General features: G+C 47.8%; 2 protein-coding genes across 6 annotated transcripts; one reads left to right on the top strand and one right to left on the bottom strand.

Moving 5' to 3' along the window:
* Positions 1 to 1,014: 1,014 nt before the first annotated feature.
* LOC309537737 (uncharacterized protein) lies at positions 1,015 to 7,254 on the top strand. Of its 4 annotated transcripts, none has more exons than XM_082232726.1 (3): positions 1,015 to 1,218; positions 2,119 to 2,344; positions 4,015 to 7,254. In XM_082232726.1, the coding sequence occupies exons 2-3, from the start codon at positions 2,125 to 2,127 to the stop codon at positions 4,602 to 4,604; spliced, it is 810 nt and encodes a 269-aa protein (XP_082088852.1). In that variant the 5' UTR covers positions 1,015 to 1,218; positions 2,119 to 2,124; the 3' UTR covers positions 4,605 to 7,254. The 4 variants fall into 4 exon arrangements, with proteins under 4 accessions (XP_082088852.1, XP_082088853.1, XP_082088855.1 ...); XM_082232727.1 differs by having other exon boundaries at positions 1,015 to 1,212; XM_082232729.1 differs by having other exon boundaries at positions 1,016 to 1,218; positions 4,087 to 7,254.
* Positions 7,255 to 9,112: 1,858 nt separating this feature from the next.
* LOC309537717 (interferon-gamma-inducible GTPase 10-like) lies at positions 9,113 to 17,085 on the bottom strand. Of its 2 annotated transcripts, XM_082232671.1 has the most exons (4): positions 16,957 to 17,030; positions 15,375 to 15,425; positions 11,835 to 12,537; positions 9,113 to 11,092 (listed from the first exon to the last, which is right to left on the bottom strand). In XM_082232671.1, exons 2-4 carry the CDS (start codon positions 15,397 to 15,399, stop codon positions 9,925 to 9,927), a joined length of 1,896 nt encoding a protein of 631 aa, XP_082088797.1. In that variant the 5' UTR covers positions 15,400 to 15,425; positions 16,957 to 17,030; the 3' UTR covers positions 9,113 to 9,924. The 2 variants fall into 2 exon arrangements, with proteins under 2 accessions (XP_082088797.1, XP_082088798.1); XM_082232672.1 differs by lacking the exon at positions 15,375 to 15,425 and having other exon boundaries at positions 16,957 to 17,085.
* Positions 17,086 to 17,099: the final 14 nt, after the last annotated feature.

Consider the following 17,099-nt stretch of genomic DNA (forward strand, 5'->3'; position numbering starts at 1 on the left):
TGAGAACAGGATGCTGGGCTCCAATGGACCATGTGCCTGATCCGGCAGAGCTCTTCTGTTAGGAAGTGGACTCTGGCTCCTGGAAGCTCATGCCAAAATAATAAAAAAAAACTTGTTAGTCTTTTAAGGTACCACAAGATTTGTTGATTTTGGTGTCAACAGTCCTAACACATCTAACCCCTCTGGAAATTGTTTACCATTTAAGAAGGGGTATAATGATGAGGACGACTATTAAATACTTTTCTACTCGCTCCCGAAGCGAGCAATCATGCAACTTGTGGAAAGTATGAGAACCCTCATCATGATCTCACGGTCCGCCCCCTGTGTGTGTGTGTGTGAATGAAAACAAGGAAAACGGGGGCTAAAATAAGAGAAAGTTGCATGGTAGAGCTGCCCTGGCTTTGGCACGGCAGTAGGAACAACCAGGCAGAATTTCAGCCGGTGAAGATTTCCTTCCTATCCGCAGCTTTGGGCAAAGCTTCACCTGCTGAACATCTTCCCGTTATGCTTGCTATTAAAAGCGCAGAGCTGGCCTCGGCTGATCAAGCCAGCGCATGCGCCCCGCCATCCCAGCCCTCCACTTCGCGGCTGGGATCGGAAGCAGGAAAGAGCATGCGCATAAGCCCCCTTTTTCCACAAAGCGACGAAATCTATGGTCGTCACCATAGACTGTCTTAGACGAATCGGAGGCGACCTCATTGAGGTGGCTGCGCTTGCCCCATAACTCTATGGTAAAAGAGCCTTCCCACCTATCGCCAACGTCTTATTTGGACGCATCGCGCCCCTTACGTCGCACCAGGGCTGCCTAAAATATTGCCTGAAAAAATAATCACGGAGTGTGCCCGTCTAGGGACCACAGAGGGGTAAACGCTTGAAGACTCCCCAGTCCCAGTCTATTCCTGTATCTATGCTACGAATAAAAAGCTGCGGCGGCAACGAGATAAAAGTATGCGCATGGATATTAGTCAGGCGGATGTGTAGACATCACTCTACAGGAAATTTGCGAGGAGGAGGAAGGTCCCCGGAAGTGGGGAAAAAAACGTAGAGAAAGGTGACGGTTGAAATGTGCATTTTTATTTTTTCGCGTTGACAGGGGAGCCGAGCGTGCCTTTTCGAGAAAGGCTTTTCGTTGTTTCTTAAGGGCCGGGAGTGGAGAGATGGCAGAGGGAAGTGCCTGAGGAGGAGCTGGAACAGTCGAGGGACTGGCGAGAGGCGAAGGTGGGAGACCTGACCGCGGGCGGAGGGAGGAAGAGAGGCTGCTCTGGACCGAGCCGCCGCGTAGGTGGGGAGGGGGCGCCGCTAGCCTAGAGGAGGGGCTCGGAGCCTATGGTTCCCACAGCAGGCCATTCGAGGACTCTAGCTCCCGGCGGCGGCAGCCAGCGGGACCCATGGCTGGGGATTGTGGGAGTTGTAGTCCCACAAGGGCTCTCCCCCTCCCGGCTTGGTGGAGGTGATATTGTGGGGCTAGAGGTGAGGTGGGCGGGAGGGAGGAGGCTCTTCTTAGGAAACGGTCAGCGAGGAGGAAATGTTGGGGGCGGGCCCAGATGTATAGCACTTTATTAGTTAAAACAACCTTTCAAGCCACGTTGGGTGGTAGTTGTTGTGTTTATTAGCATGTTATATATTTTCACATTTTCGGTTCGTAAAGCACCATGTGATCCTTGGATGAAGCGTGTTATAATAAATAATACAATGGTGGTGATGATTACCAAAAATCTGGTAAGCTGGTCCATAAAACAAGTGGTAATAGCCTCTTAGAATGTCCGCATATACTTTTGCTAGCACAACAGCGGTCTTAAAAAAGCAACAACTGTATGCTTGTGCATGTATTTTTCCTTGGAAGACAACACTTTGAGTAACGTTTGCACAGAAACAGCAACAACAAGAGTCTGCCTGTCTTCTGGTTTACAGGTGCCTCTTCACTTGGTTGACCTGAAACAGTATGTTGAAAAAAGCTGCTTCGCTAACTGCTCTTTACATTTCCTGGAAGAAGAAGCTATGAGGAGCATCTCCTTTAAAAAGGAGTGCATCACACATGGGCATAACCTGAGTTGTGTATGAGGAAGGGAGCCAAGCGGGATTGGGGTTTTTGCTCACAACTTGGTTTCATTCTTACAGGTAGCAATGGCTGACTCTTCTGCAGTCGGTACGCCACTGTTGACTGAGCATCTTCTTACAAAGGTGTCGGACTGCAATGGGCTTGATGTTTCAATAGCCCAGGAGCATCCAACAATCTGTAAGCCAGAGCCTATTTGTGTAGAGGAGGTGAGCTCCACAATGCTGCCCCCTGTCTGCCCAGGCACAAATGACAGAGAAAAAGGACCCCCTAGCAATAGTACAATCTGTGAGTACTATGGTTTTGTTCTTGCTTTTAGAATTTAAACAATTCTCCAGCTGGTGAAAGAGAGTTTCTAGCACCCTGTTATAAACAATTATTAAAAAATTGCATTAGAAGTCATAATCTTCTTCCTTTTAGCATGTTTCTCTGCCAGCATTCTGAAATATGAACAAGGATGTGACTGCATGGCATCATGAGACACAGGTTTTCTGCATGGCACCATTTGCAGTGCAGACAGCCAGCTCTAGGTTTATGCATGCAACCCAATGTATTGCTCAGGTTCTGCAGTTTCCTAGCTTTCATTAAAAAATGAGGGGAAAGCTTCTAGCTCTCATGACCATAGAGGAAAATCTTAAAAACTGCTACTTAATTTAATGCTCACTTTCAGGTAAGTAACCACTGCCTCTAGGTGAGGAATGCCTGTCCACTTTTATTGCCTATGTCACTTGCATCCTGATAGTTTGCATGTGAGTCCCTTCTCCTAATCAACTTTTCATTCTCCCTTTATCCCTGCCGGGGAACAGCCAAAGTGTTCCACAGTGATTACTTGACTGGAGAAACACAACAGTGTGTGAAGGCAGCTGCTGCTTGGTATCTCCCCTCTCCCCACTTCTGCTATCAGATGTCACACTTCATCAACAGCTGATGAAGGAGAGTGTAGCTTATGCAACCACCTCTGCAGTAGTTTGTGTACAATGCTGACTTAGAATCATAGAATCATAGAATCATAGAGTTGGAAGAGACCACAAGGGCCATCGAGTCCAACCCCCTGCCAAGCAGGAAACACCATCAGAGCACTCCTGACATATGGTTGTCAAGCCTCTGCTTAAAGACCTCCAAAGTAGGAGACTCCACCACACTCCTTGGCAGCAAATTCCACTGTCGAACAGCTCTTACTGTCAGGAAGTTCTTCCGAATGTTTAGGTGGAATCTTCTTTCTTGTAGTTTGGATCCATTGCTCCGTGTCCGCTTCTCTGGAGCAGCAGAAAACAACCTTTCTCCCTCCTCTATGTGACATCCTTTTATATATTTGAACATGGCTATCATATCACCCCTTAACCTCCTCTTCTCCAGGCTAAACATGCCCAGCTCCCTTAGCTGTTCCTCATAAGGCATCGTTTCCAGGCCTTTGACCATTTTGGTTGCCCTCCTCTGGACACGTTCCAGTTTGTCAGTGTCCTTCTTGAATTGTGGTGCCCAGAACTGGACACAGTACTCCAGGTGTGGTCTGACCAGAGCAGAATACAGTGGCACTATTACTTCCCTTGATCTAGATGCTATACTCCTATTGATGCAGGCCAGAATTGCATTGGCTTTTTTAGCTGCCGCGTCACACTGTTGGCTCATGTCAAGTTTGTGGTCAACCAAGACTCCTAGATCCTTTTCACATGTACTGCTCTCAAGCCAGGTGTCACCCATCTTGTATTTGTGCCTCTCATTTTTTTTGCCCAAGTGCAATACTTTACATTTCTCCCTGTTAAAATTCATCTTGTTTGTTTTGGCCCAGTTCTCTAATCTGTCAAGGTCATTTTGAAGTGTGATCCTGTGTACTTGTGTACATAGCTTGCGTAGTCCAAAGGTTGTGAGAATGAATAGTGTCCTGCTGATGAAAAACTGATTGCCAGGAAGGCAGACTTTTCATGGCATCCTCTCCACCTGTTTCTCCTTCTCTTCAGGGAGGTTCTGCAAAGTAAGCTGCAGGTTCTGCCAGGCCCTGCTTGATTCCCTCTGTTTCTCTTCATCTCCAGACAGCCTGGGTGCCAATCAGTGCTTTCACTGCCTGATCACCTTCCCAGATGAGAAGTTCAAGGAGCGGCACATGAAGCGGGAACACCCAGAGGACTTCGTTCAGGCCAATCTGCGTGATGCTCTTTTTGTCTGCTTCATATGTAACAAGGCCTTTGAGAGTTCACGTGCGCTCATCTGCCACCAGCGGGGCCATGCGCCAGCCCCGCCCTCCGACCCTACTGACTCATTGCACCCTACCTTTGACTGCCATGATTGTGGCCGCCGCTTCAGCCAGTTGGCCAACTACCAGCGTCACCGCCTGGGCCATGCCGCGGGCCACAGCTTGCCTCACCAGTGTCCGGACTGTGGCAAGAGCTTCCGACAGCTTTCAAACTTGCGTCGGCACCAGGCTTTCCACCAGCAGACCCAGGAGTTGCTGCCCTCCCTCCCCTATTCCTGCATGGACTGTGGGGAGAGCTTTAACCAGGAGGCTGGGCTGCATGAACACTACATCCGCCATGCCCGCGGGGAGCTCTAATATAAGCTGTAGCTTCGTATCTATTCCCTGGATCCAGATGGAGGCAGGAAGATGACAGGCATTGCAGTGTGAGATGCAGAGCCAGAATGAGACAAGGAACAGGATTAATGGGTCCTTTCTGGTTCAGAAACAGAAGGGGGAAGCCGCTATTTTCAAGAGGTGTCACATCTGGTTTTGCTCCAGTCAGGAAGAATAGTTGGTGCAGGGATATATGCAAAGCTGCATTTTCCTTAGAGGAAGTGCTGTCTCCACAGAGTGAGGATAACTGAAGGACCGAGGATGGGAATAGTCTCTTTTAGGAGATGCTGACTTCCACCTAGTTCATGGCAAGATTTGCTACTGGTCAAAGGGGAGGGAAGCTTCCATCAGTATTTTGCCTTTTCTAGATGCTTGGCTGTCATGAAGGGCACACTTTTTGCACTCCCACCTGCCCAAGCTTGGAATTTCTGGGTAGCCTTGCAGAGAACCTGCTTGCTTCCTGCAGAAGGTTGGGAAAAGTTAAATGTTTGAGGGTGCAGAGTAGAAGTTAAGTCAGCTGATTAAACCCTACAAGTGCTTTTTTATAGGGAAAGGAGAATTCAAGTGAGAATATTCTCTTGCTTTTTAAACCTGAACTACACACAGCTTTGGATTTGAGCCAATCTCTTCAGCTGTGAGTATCCTGATTGGATTCTCTACTTGTGAGAGTATGGCTGATTGGGAGGCAGAATACCAGTGCTTTTCTTCCCTGGGGGTACTTGAGGGTACACAGTACCGGCACCTTTTCTTTTCCTAGAAGAAAAGCAGTGGTTAAAAACATGGCACTTACTGTAACAACTTCATGGTGAATACTGGCACCTTAAGAGGAAAAGCACTGCAGACGACAATATAAATTACGTTCCACAGCTCTGTGTACAATACCAGAAGCACCTCTTAGGCTCTCAATAGGCCATCAGTGGAGAATCTTTTTCCTGTTGATGGCTGCATTCCCTTGAGGGAGGGAGGCAGAGTCAAAAGTGGGCAGGGCCACCTCTCTTCTCTCCTTCCTTTTCCTTCCCCATCCAGCAGGCTGCTGGGGGAAGTACATTGTGCTTCCCAGAGATCTGAGCCAGTGTCTTGCAGAGTCTCTCTGCTACCTCCATCCATTTCAGCCTTCCTTCTGTATTTTTCCCCTTCCTGCCCTCTTTCCCCAGACATTAGGCTGCATGATACTCTGCTGAAGTCCGCCGATTACCCACTCTGGCAGGAAGGTAAACGGCGTTTCTGTGCGCTGCTCAGGTTCACCAGGAGCAGCTTAGTCATGCAGGCTCATGACCCGGAAGCTGTACGCCGGTTCCCTTGGCCAGTAAAGCAAGATGAGCGCCGCAACCCCAGAGTCATCCGTGACTGGACCTAATGGTCAGAGGTCCCTTTACATTTTACCCTTTCTCCATCCCCCTCCTTGTCCCTTGTTACAGACTCCGCTAACCCAGAAATAGTACCTCGGGTTAAGAACTTTGCTTCAGGATGAGAACAGAAATCGTGCTCCGGCGGCGCGGCGGCAGCAGCGGGAGGCCCCATTAGCTAAAGTGGTGCTTCAGGTTAAGAACAGTTTCAGGTTAGGAACGGACCTCCGGAACGAATTAAGTACTTAACCCGAGGTACCACTGTAGCTCTTACACTCCAGTTTGTTTGCTACTCAAGCATGGAACAGATTACGCTGGCTCTTCTGGCCAGTGCGATGTGTTAGAAATGTGACAGCCCTATGCTGTCCACTTGGTGGCACTGCCAGCTAGAAATCGAAAGCATAGTCTCCATTCCAAGGCACCTAACACTAACAAATAAATCTACTTTGTACTGAGTCACTATATATACTGAGTCATTGGTCTGCTTGGTCCAGTACTGTTTTTGCCACCTGACATTTGAGAACATTCTCAAATCCCAGATCCTTTTAAACTGGTGATGTTGCAGGTGGAACATGAGACCTTGCGTTCTCCCAAAACTGAGCTGTGAACACTGCTAAACCATGCTGGATCACATGGAATGGCCCTTGCTTGCCCAAATAGGCACTTAGGCCTCTCCTGCACTACAACCTGCTGTGTTATACGGCTTTAAATTGTCATGGCTTTACCCCAAAGGATCCTGGGAACTGTTGTTTGTTATGGGTGCTGTGAGTTGTCAGGAGATCTCTAATCCCGTCATAGAGCTACATTTCCTAGAGTTGACTAGGGAAAGGGATTGATTGTTAAACCACTCTGGGAACTATAGCTTTGTGAAGGGAATAGGGGTCTCCTCACAGCTCTCGGAATCCTTAACCAAGTAGGATGTTTTGGAGAAGAGCTATGACCGTTTATAGTAGTATAATACTGCTTATGGCACCTCAGATTCAGCTCCTGGCCCTTTTCATTTTATAATTTCCACCCCGGATAATAAAAGCAGCCCATGATTTCTTTCTTTCCTCACTAATGCAACTCTAGTAGTAGTAGTAATAATAGTAGTAGTTAAAAATGGCTCTTCCCATTAAAATTAATTGTGTGGCTGTCTTGAGAGAGCTGTATCCCCATTTACAGCTTGTCATTGCCATTATTCATATATTGCTACAGGGCTATACAAGTACTCCTGTGCTAGAGGAGCACAGCAGAAAGCTCAGCATCTGAATTCACAAAATAAAACCGAGAAACGTTAACAATGATTTGCGTGCACATGTCTAATGTGGGATAATGAGTTGTTGCTCTTTACTCATTGATAACACAGGCACTAGCCAATAGGTGCCTGCCATACTCGCTCAGCCACATTCCACCAAGCACACAATGGATATTTTAGCGGGAGGAGGAAAATTGCTTAGCAATGAAATGTGTCTTAAAAGCAGGGAAGTATGCTGTGCCCATAAATGCTAGGGCTACTAGAAGTGTCTGGGTGCATGTCCCAGGTTCTGTCTTCATCCATGTTCAGGTAGGGCTTGGTGAAAGCCCTGTCTGAAATCCTGGAAAGCTGTTTCCCATCCATCTAGGCAAGACTTAACCGAGATGGACCATTGGTTCTGACTCTGTAGAAGGCAGCTTCCTATGCTCTCCATATTTGCCTGCGTGGGACTGTTTTGTTCTCCTTCCGCATGAACGAACAAGCCAGGAAGTCACAGTTAGACATACACACACACACACACACACACACACACACACACTCCTTTCCAGATCAAAGCACACACAACCTGTTTTTTAATGTGCTTCCTTGATGGCACACATAGCTAATCACAAGTACTTAAATAGAACCTAGATCTTCTCTGGAAATAAATAATTTATGTTCGCCAACAAGAAAATAATGTTTGGATTTGTGTTGTCACATTAGTGTTGTAGGAAAAGAAGAGTCTAGCATGCTTTGGGAGGGAGATGGATGGGTAGAAAGTCACCAGTATCCTGCTCCTATCTGAGCCAACAGTTACAGTAAGTTTCCGCAAAGTCTTATGGCAATATTGTGAACTTTTAAATAATAGTGGCTTCTGAGATTTATAAATATAGCTACTGGTTTTTTTAAGTTAAGGGGGCAGGAACATTACTCAGGACAACAATGGATTTGTTCTGGAAGTAATCCAAAGTTGACCGGGGTGTGTGTGGGGGGGGGCATCCCTTCCAATTCTACAATTCTATGATTTGCTATCTCAATACAGTGGTACCTCTAGTTGTGGACACGATCCGTTTTGGGGTGCCATTCGCATCCCGAAAAGTCCACAACTAGAGTGGAGTTTCTGTGCAAGCACGGAGCACGATAGAGTGCTTCTGCGCATGCATGTGGGGAGAAACCTGCAAGTATACACTTCCGGGTTTGCTGCGTTCACAAGCCGAAAAGACACAATATGAACCTAACGCAACACAAGGTATAACTGTACAGCAATGAAAATGTTGCCCGGATTGGTCAGCAAGGCAGGGATGGGGAACCTGGGACTAGACTACATCTCCCATAATTACACACCAGTGGCCATGGCAGGTCAAAGGTAGATACCACCCTGTATATAGTAGGTGGAGAACAAGGTTTCCCAAACTTGGGTCTCTAGCTATTTTTGGACTACAACTACATCCCTAGCTAGCAGGACCAGTGGTTAGGGATGATGGGAATTGCCATCCAAAAACAGCTGGAGACCCAAGTTTGGGAAACCCTGGTGTAAAATTAATAACCAAGTAAAGATTTTAATCTCACCTTCATATAACATCAACATTTCCCACCATTTCACAACTTTATTTATCATATAGGTAACAGCAAGCGATGCGACATAAACAACAGTTCTTGCATTGAGCTGAGCAAGTGCCGGATGAGAGACGAATAAACAGCTGTTTGGGCTCCACCCCAGCATCAGCATCCTATTACTGAGCAAGCAATTAATAAGGAATGGCAGGCCATTCTAGCAGCATCTTGCAGCATGACTTAACAAATACATAACATGCCTTAGATAATGAGTGGCTGACTAATAACTCTTCCTTGTGCCCATCAACAACTTGTGTTTGCCTTTAAAAAAAACCCAGTTCTAAAACGAGAACCGGCACCCTTTCAGGGGGACATTTTCAAGGCGAGACCAATGTGAGCCCAATGGATTGGTAAGCACTGCAAAAGGGCAATGAATGACTCTCACAGGCAATGCTTAACAATGCATGAGCTGAGTTCAAAAAGGATTTGTTTTGAACTGGCTCCGTTAAAAATAATAATAATGTAAGATGGTAAAGTTGTCCTTGTGCTAGGCTTGCCATATGTCAGGAACATTCCAGACATGTCCTGGTTTTCAGGTGTAAAAGTGGCAAAAATCTTGAATCTGCAAAATGTCAGGGGAAACCTGGATGTATGACAATGCAATGCAATAAACAGCAAAAACAGCTCAAAAAGCATAAAATTCCTATCTTCGGGGGAGGTTTCCCCAAAGAAGCTCAACTATTCTGGGGTCTCAACAACTTTGTGCACACTATACCACTGGGGGCTTACAGAACTGACTCTTCATCCCCTCCCCTCCCAACAGAAGGCTGGTGTTGTCAAGAAATTAGCATAGCTGCCTCAGCAGATAGTTGCGGTGAATCGTGTGACACCCCTGTCTTCCCTGGCTAAAGTGATGCAACCCAGTGTGTCGCTTCTCATCTCAGCGACAAATAGACCCCCCACTTCTCATAGCCAAGTTCTGCCACAAGTCTTGGTCTCAGATGGTCATGATGGTATATAACCAAGGCAGTTGGACGCTTTACTTTTTAAAATCCATCATAATGCCACTCTCCTTGGAGAGCCTTGGTCTTGTTCCATCTCGTCCTCCTTATGCTCTACTTTGATAGGTTATATTGTTAAGGGTGGTGTTCAGCGTCGCACCCTCTAAATCAGTTCCTACCCAGTTCTACTTCTCTGTGTAGGCCAGTAGCAGCACCGCCTCTGCATTCTCAGACAGTTCCACCACAGCTCGCCTCAACATCTGGTAGGTGGACTCAAAGGAGATTTCGGGCTCCACCTTGACACCCCGCCCCAAATAGGGCACATAGCTCCATGCCCAGCTGGTCAGGGAGGTCGGCTTGGTGATGAGGCTGAGCACGTACGCAGGGTCCAGTGGTTTAGCAAAGGGGCTTTGGATCACTGCCTGAAGCAGCCGGCGGGTTGCGCCGGTAGCCTGGGCAGTGTACTCTAAGGAGGCCTCATCCAGGCCAAACTCTATGCAGAAGCTGGCAATGGTGGTGGTGAGGTTGTCGACCATGTCCGGCTGGGGATGCTCCACGCAGAAGAGGCAGCTCTGAAGGGCCTTCCCCCACACATCTTTCATCAACACTTTGGCTTTCCGCCTAACCACTCGGGACAGGACGGTTGGCAGGGCTTTCCTCAGAGCTTTCTTCTTCAAGTCCGGAGCATTGCTGCTGAGGGCTCCCAGGAGGAGCGGCAAGTCGAAGGCATCTGGCTTGAGGCAGGAGACCAGGAAGACCTGTGGGGAGTCCACGCCGTCCTTCTTCAGAGCTTCCTCGCAGCTCTTCCGCACCTGACTCTGCACTTCCTCTTTGGCGACAGGTTGGCTCCCAGGCCGGGTCTCCACATCCACATCTATCTTGCTCCTCACAAAGAAGAACTGCTTCCCTGCTGAGGTGATGGCTCTGGCCAGGCAGCTGTGGGTGTGCTTATAGCGCTCGGAGGCCACCAGCAGGAAGAAGTCGTGGCGGCTGAGATCCAGGTGGCTCATGTCTTCCTCTGTCAGCCCCACTCCTGGCAAGTCCCAAAGGTAAAGGTTGGGGACAGCTGGGAGCAGGTAGGGCACGGCTTTCTTCGTCATCTCGGTCACCCCAGTGGGGGCCGCATCTGGTTCCCCACAGCCCACCCCCCTCAGAACATTAACCAGCGAGGACTTCCCTGAGCCAACTTCACCTATCACGGCGACGTCCAGTCGTATTTGTGTGGGGTCCGTCAAAACGGATGAGATCACAGTTGGGACTTCTGACAAGGTGCCACCCTGGCAGATCGCGTACAGCTCCTTGATCTTGTTCTGGCTCACTTTGTTCAAATCCTCCAGGCTTCCATCGTGAGTTCTAGAGAGGAGTGAGAACAGAATAATAAATATCCATAGTCTGGGGCTGCATTTCCTCAGGAGTTGCACGTTGGCAGTTGGCAAGGCCGAAGCCAGTGGTGTAGTGGTCTGGGGTCGGAGGGGATGGCCGGCCCATTGGTATTTCTGCAGCAGAGTCCCAGCACTCTCCCTGTCTCCAGCTTCCTAGGGCCACCCAATGAGAAGGAAAGGGGAGCTTTTTAGCTAAGGTATGCTCCAAAGTGAAGCGCTTAGGAACACTGAAAAGGTAAGGTGCTCCTATTTCAAGAGAATGGGCTGCAAGTACAATGGGACTCTGAGGAAAACACAACTCCAAAAAAAGATATTGGAGGACTCCAAATCACTGCCTGTGTAAATAGTGGATCTAGCTAAAAGGCAACACATAGGAGTTCTGCATTGATTGTTGCAATGCATCCCTAATTATGATTATTATTGTAAAATAATTATAAGATGGTGGCATAGTCTTAGAAGAGAGCATGGCTGTGAGGGGCCATCTTCAAATATCTAATGGCTGTGACATAGAAGAAGATGGAGCAAGCTTGTTTGGAGCAAGTTAAATAAAAAAAAAATCATTTTTTGAAAAAACCCATACTTGGTTGTTCTTGCACTCTTTTTATTTTAGCTGTTTTTAAGGATATCTCTGTAAATTGCTTTGGAGCGTAGATATTGGTGGCAACTCACAAATAAATAAGTGAATCAAGAGAGGCACCCTCTTCCCGACTCACCTCTTCAAATTGAGCACCTCTCCTTCCAGGCTGTCTTCAAAGCGTGCAAACTCATATCTGTCCGTCTCCAGCCCTGACACCAGGAATACCTTCTTGGGGTCCATCCCAAGCTTGGTTAAAACACCTGCCAGTTCCTTCCGGATCAGCCCCAGCTGCTCAGACGGATTGTACCTGGATCTGAGCCGCCGCTCGGCTGTGTGCAGGTCCAAGTCCACCTTGGTGCGTGCCAGGATGAGGCCTTTCCCCTTCTGCTTGATGGCCTTGAGGACTTGGAGGTGGCTGTCCCTCAAGTCTCCAGCCCCGACCACCACCACAAAGCAGCTGAATTTGCTCAGGTCGCCCAAGCGTTTGAGGTAGGCGGACGGCTTCTCTGACGCCTCGAAGCCTGGCAGGTCATGAAGGGTGAGGTCGGGGTAGATGGGGTGAGCGTGGACAACCGGCTGCTTCGTGGTCTCAGGGGCCTCTCGGAGATAAGCCCATGGATCCGTCACCCGGCGGGGCTTGTCCAGGAGAGCTCCGACCAGAGTGCTCACCCCTGAGCCACGCTCTCCCAGGATCCCGACCTGGATCTTGAGGGTGTTCACACAGTCCACCAGAGCCTGGATTTGGGAAGCGGCACCGCTGGCGTTCTGGGCCTCATACTGGGCCTTCAGGATCTCCAGGTGCGATTCGTCCAGGACGGAGGAACCGGCCATGGCTGGAGCTGCAAAGAGGACGTGGGAGATTACAAGGGGTGAAAAAAAATGGATATACCGTGCTATAGTAGAAGCAAAAAAACTTGTTTTGATGAATTGGAAGAGCCGCAAAAAGATTCCATTGAGCACATGGATTGATAACATGGACAGATTAGCTACATACGAACTAATTGCATGTCGACGCAAATTAAGAATGGATAAATATGAAGAAATCAGGAAGGAATATTTAAGTGATAAGGCGGACAGTGGTGGGAAGTAGGGGGAGGAGAGAGAAGTGGGAAAATATTGTTAAAAGGGTGTAGTCATAGGTATATCAATGTATTCAAATCTGAATTTTCAAATTGTGTTATTAGTGTTATTATGGTTTTTGTTGTATGTGTCTTTTGCGATTGTTGTTTGTATTGAAAAAATGATTAAATAAATTTTAAAAAAAGAGGATGGAGGGAAAAAAGAGAATGCTAACTGCAGTTCTCAGTGTGCTATTTAGGGATGCATGGGCAGATGCTTATCTCTGCCTCCCTCCCTCCCACACACATATGTATTGACCATCCATACAGTGAGTTGAGGAAGTGGGGGGCCACCCATTTGGGATCTGTCTCAGAGCCACTTCCTTGGTTACCTTAATGGCCCATGTTTTGAGGGATATTACCTCACCAGGAAGCTAGCCTGGGCTATTCCAGGAAATGAATGCAGTGCTGGATCCAGGAATTTAGAAAGGCACTCAGGCACATATCCTACCCTACACCCCCAAAGAAAAAAAATATAACAGTATGCTTATGTCTGTAGTATGGTTAGATTCCTCTTTGTAGAGTGCTCTCCCCAGGGAGGCTCACCTGGCGCCTTTGTTCCATATCTTTAGGTGCCAAGCAGATAACGTTCCTGTACAAGGTAAAGGACCCCTGGATGGTTAAGTCCAGTCAAAGGCGGCTATGGGGTTGCAGTGCTCATCTCGCTTTCAGGCCGAGGGAGCCGGCGTTTGTCCACAGACAGTTTTCTGGGTCATGTGGCCAGCATGACTAAACTGCTTCTGGCGCAACCCGACACCGTGACGGAAACCAGAGCACACAGAAACGCCATTTACCTTCCCGCCAGAGCGGTACCTATTTATCTACTTGCACTGGCGTGCTTTTGAACTGCTAGGTTGGCAAGAGGTGGGACAGAGCAACGGGAGCTCATGCCATCATGGGGATTTGAACCGCCAATCTTCTGATCGGCAAGCCCTAGGCTCTGTGGTTTAGACCACAGCGCCACCTGCGTCCCTGTACAACCAGGCCTTTGGCTGATTAAACAATCTATGGTCTTTAAAACTGTGAGGGGAATCTATTGTTTTTGCTTGTTGCTATGTTATGTATTTGTTGGTGTTTTCATATTGTAAGCTGTCCTGTAGTCCTTGGATGAAGGAGAGGAAGAAAGGCAAATTTATATAAGTGACAGTAATAACAACAACAGAGAGTTGCTAGGCTCTGTCTGCAGTTAAAAGCTCTGCCAGCAGGCTTACAATCTAATAGCAACCAGAGTGAAAAGGGAGGGAACTGGATAATAAGGGATGCACCAGTCCTCAAACAACAGGGAAAAAGTGCCTAGAAAAAGAACCCAGTAAGTCAGCCTATATAAAGAAAGAAGACTTTGGCTCCAGCATCAGACCACTAAAAATCTGTCCCAGTCAGGAGTCCTGTTTCCAAAGCAAAGCTGCCTCTGCCCACTTTAAACAAACAAAGCCAGACCATGAGCCCAACAGAGAAAAATCAAATATTTGGTTTCTTTCTTCCTGTCAAAAACTAAAGGCTGCATCCAACCTCTACTCAGAGCAGTTCTGATGAAATCAATGGGCCTCAGTTAGCTACGTCCCATTAATTTCAATGAGTCTACTTCTGAGCAAACCAGCACTGGATAGAACTCTAAATTTTGTTAAAGGAACCCTCCTTAGCCACTGGGGAAAACCTAGAGGTTATAAGAGAAGTACTGTTTTTGGGGGACAGGAAGCGGGCAGGTGTGGAGGATTCCCTGGTCCTGAATGGGGTAACTGTGCCCCTGAAGGACCAGGTGCGCAGCCTGGGAGTCATTTTGGACTCACAGCTGTCCATGGAGGCACAGGTCAAATCTGTGTCCAGGGCAGCTGTTTACCAGCTCCATCTGGTACGTAGGCTGAGACCCTATCTGCCTGCTGACTGTCTCGCCAGAGTGGTGCATGCTCTGGTTATCTCCCGCTTGGGCTACTGCAATGCACTCTATGTGGGGCTACCTTTGAAGGTGACTCGGAAACTACAACTAATCCAGAATGCGGCAGCTAGACTGGTGACTGGGGGCGGCCGCCGAGACCATATAACACCGGTCTTGAAAGACCTACATTGGCTCCCAGTACGTTTCCGAGCACAATTCAAAGTGTTGGTGCTGACCTTTAAAGCCCTAAACGGCCTCGGTCCAGTATACCTGAAGGAGTGTCTCCACCCCCATCATTCTGCCCGGACGCTGAGGTCCAGCGCCGAGGGCCTTCTGGCGGTTCCCTCATTGCGAGAAGCAAAGCTACAGGGAACCAGGCAGAGGGCCTTCTCGGTAGTGGCGCCCGCCCTGTGGAACACCCTTCCAGCAGATGTCAAAGCGATAAACAACTACCTGACATTCAGAAGACATCTTAAGGCAGCCCTGTTCAGGGAAGTTTTTAACGTGTGATATTTTACTGTATTTTTTGTTTTTATGGAAGCCGCCCAGAGTGGCTGGGGAGGCCCAGCCAGATGGGCGGGGTATAAATAATAAATTATTATTATTATTATTATTATTATTATTATTATTATTATTACTATTACTACTACTACTACTCTCCTGGATCAGACCATGAAAGGCCTACCTAGTCCAGAAGCCTGTTCCCACATTGGCCAACCAGATACCAAAGGGAAGCCTGCAAGGGTGAAGTGAGAGCAATAAGCACAAGAACGGGCCTTCTCAGTCGTAGCTCCCCAGTTATGGAACACTCTCCCCATCATTACCTATATTTAGGCAACAGGTCACAAACCTTTCTTTTTTGCCTGGTCTTCGGCTTTTAATTATCCGATGCATATTATATATAATATGTACGTGTTTTCAGCTTAAATGGGGTTAGACAAATTAATGGAGGAGAAAACTCTCAGTGGTCACAATGGTTATATGCAACTTTCAGGATCAGCAGCACAATATCAGTTCTATGAGGGATTATTATTATTAATCCTTTATTTAGTTATTGAACTTATTGGTCGCTTAAAAAACAACAAATGAAAAGCAACTCAAAAAGCGACTTATACATTAAACCAAAACAACCCCTAAAAGCCTGATTTCTTAACTAGTGCAAACAGAGTGTTACGTCACTTGGCACCTGCAAGAGTGCCAGTTCTGCAGATCAAAGCTTTTATGGGATGAGGTTGATCCTGCAGGTAAACTGGCCCCAAGCAGTTAAGGGGCTTTATGTGCTAATAGTAACATGTCAAAACTAACCAGTAGCAAACTGGCCGCCAGTGCAAAGCTCAGAGCAGAAGTGTTATAGGCTGACAGGGTCTCACTCCTGTTAGGAAATATGTCACAACTTTCTGAGTTGGTGACCAAATCATGCTCGGAGCTGTTGGTTCATAGCTCAGAACTGCCTACACTGACTGGCAGCAGCTATTCAGAGGACATTCCCAGGCCTATCTGAAGATGTTGCCAGGCACTGAACCTAGGAATTTCTGCCTGTAAAGCAGATGCTCTACCAGCTGAGCTACAAGCCCTTTCCCGTGACAGCAAATGTCATAAGAACAGGTGTGTTTTGCTGGAGGCAGATCTGGGAAACTGCTAGACTTTCCCAAACATGGGGGTCAGCCAACGGCTTCTTTGTCACAGAATCCTGGTTGTAACCCAAGACCTTGAGAGAGACGTTTAATACTCAAAACAAGCCTGCCGGCCTCCATCTTGATAGATGCAGGCCTTTCTGAGCACAACACACCGTCAATAATTGCCCTTGTTCGTTTAACTGCTCTCTTTCCGTTTGTTTTTGAACATCAAGCCTGATGAGGAAGAACGCCGAAGAGCTCAAAAGCTTGCTCACTATTTTGTGATCTTTTGCGGGGTTGGTCCTAATACAAATAAAGTAAAATCAACGTGAGGACTTTGGATCCTGGAGAAACGTGGCTAAGATTTTTTATATTTTAATTTAAATTGATTTATTTTATTTTATTTTTTAAACAACGCTGTGTGCATAAATATGCTCTCTTTTGCGTGTCCCGGATCCCCACCCCCGACTCCGGTTCTTATCTTACAGGGTAGGGAGAATGCCAGCTACAAAAGCAAAAACACCAGCTAATCCATTTCCCCTTCTCCCTCCAACAAAAGGAACCCAGGAGTCCTGGATGGCTGCCAGCCAGCCAACCCCAACCGGCCGCCCCCCAAAATGAAAAGGGAGGCGTCCCAGGGGCAAGACCTACCCGTCCGTCTCTGCCTCTCCGGGTCTTCCGCGCGCGGCGAGGCTTGGATGCTGCTGCGCCCCTGCGCCCTGGCTCCAGATGACGCGCAAAGCAAAAGCTGGGAAACAGAAACCTATTGGAGGGGGGCGGAGACGGCGGATCCT

Source organism: Podarcis vaucheri, assembly GCF_965113315.1.
Source record: "Podarcis vaucheri genome assembly, chromosome: 7".
NCBI classification, from domain to species: Eukaryota; Metazoa; Chordata; class Lepidosauria; order Squamata; family Lacertidae; genus Podarcis; species Podarcis vaucheri.

Bases quoted from the DNA above. Each gene is read 5' to 3' on its own strand.
- LOC309537737 (XM_082232726.1), top strand. From the start codon at position 2,125: ATGGCTGACTCTTCTGCAGTCGGTACGCCACTGTTGACTGAGCATCTT. The intron at 2,345-4,014 runs GTGAGTACTATG...CCTTCTCTTCAG, and splicing joins CCCTAGCAATAGTACAATCT to GGAGGTTCTGCAAAGTAAGC.
- LOC309537717 (XM_082232671.1), bottom strand. From the start codon at position 15,399: ATGTGGGAACAGGCTTCTGGACTAG. The intron at 12,538-15,374 runs GTAGGCCTTTCA...TCCTCTTTGCAG, and splicing joins GGAACAGGCTTCTGGACTAG to CTCCAGCCATGGCCGGTTCC. The intron at 11,093-11,834 runs GTGAGTCGGGAA...ACTCCTCTCTAG, and splicing joins GAGGTGCTCAATTTGAAGAG to AACTCACGATGGAAGCCTGG.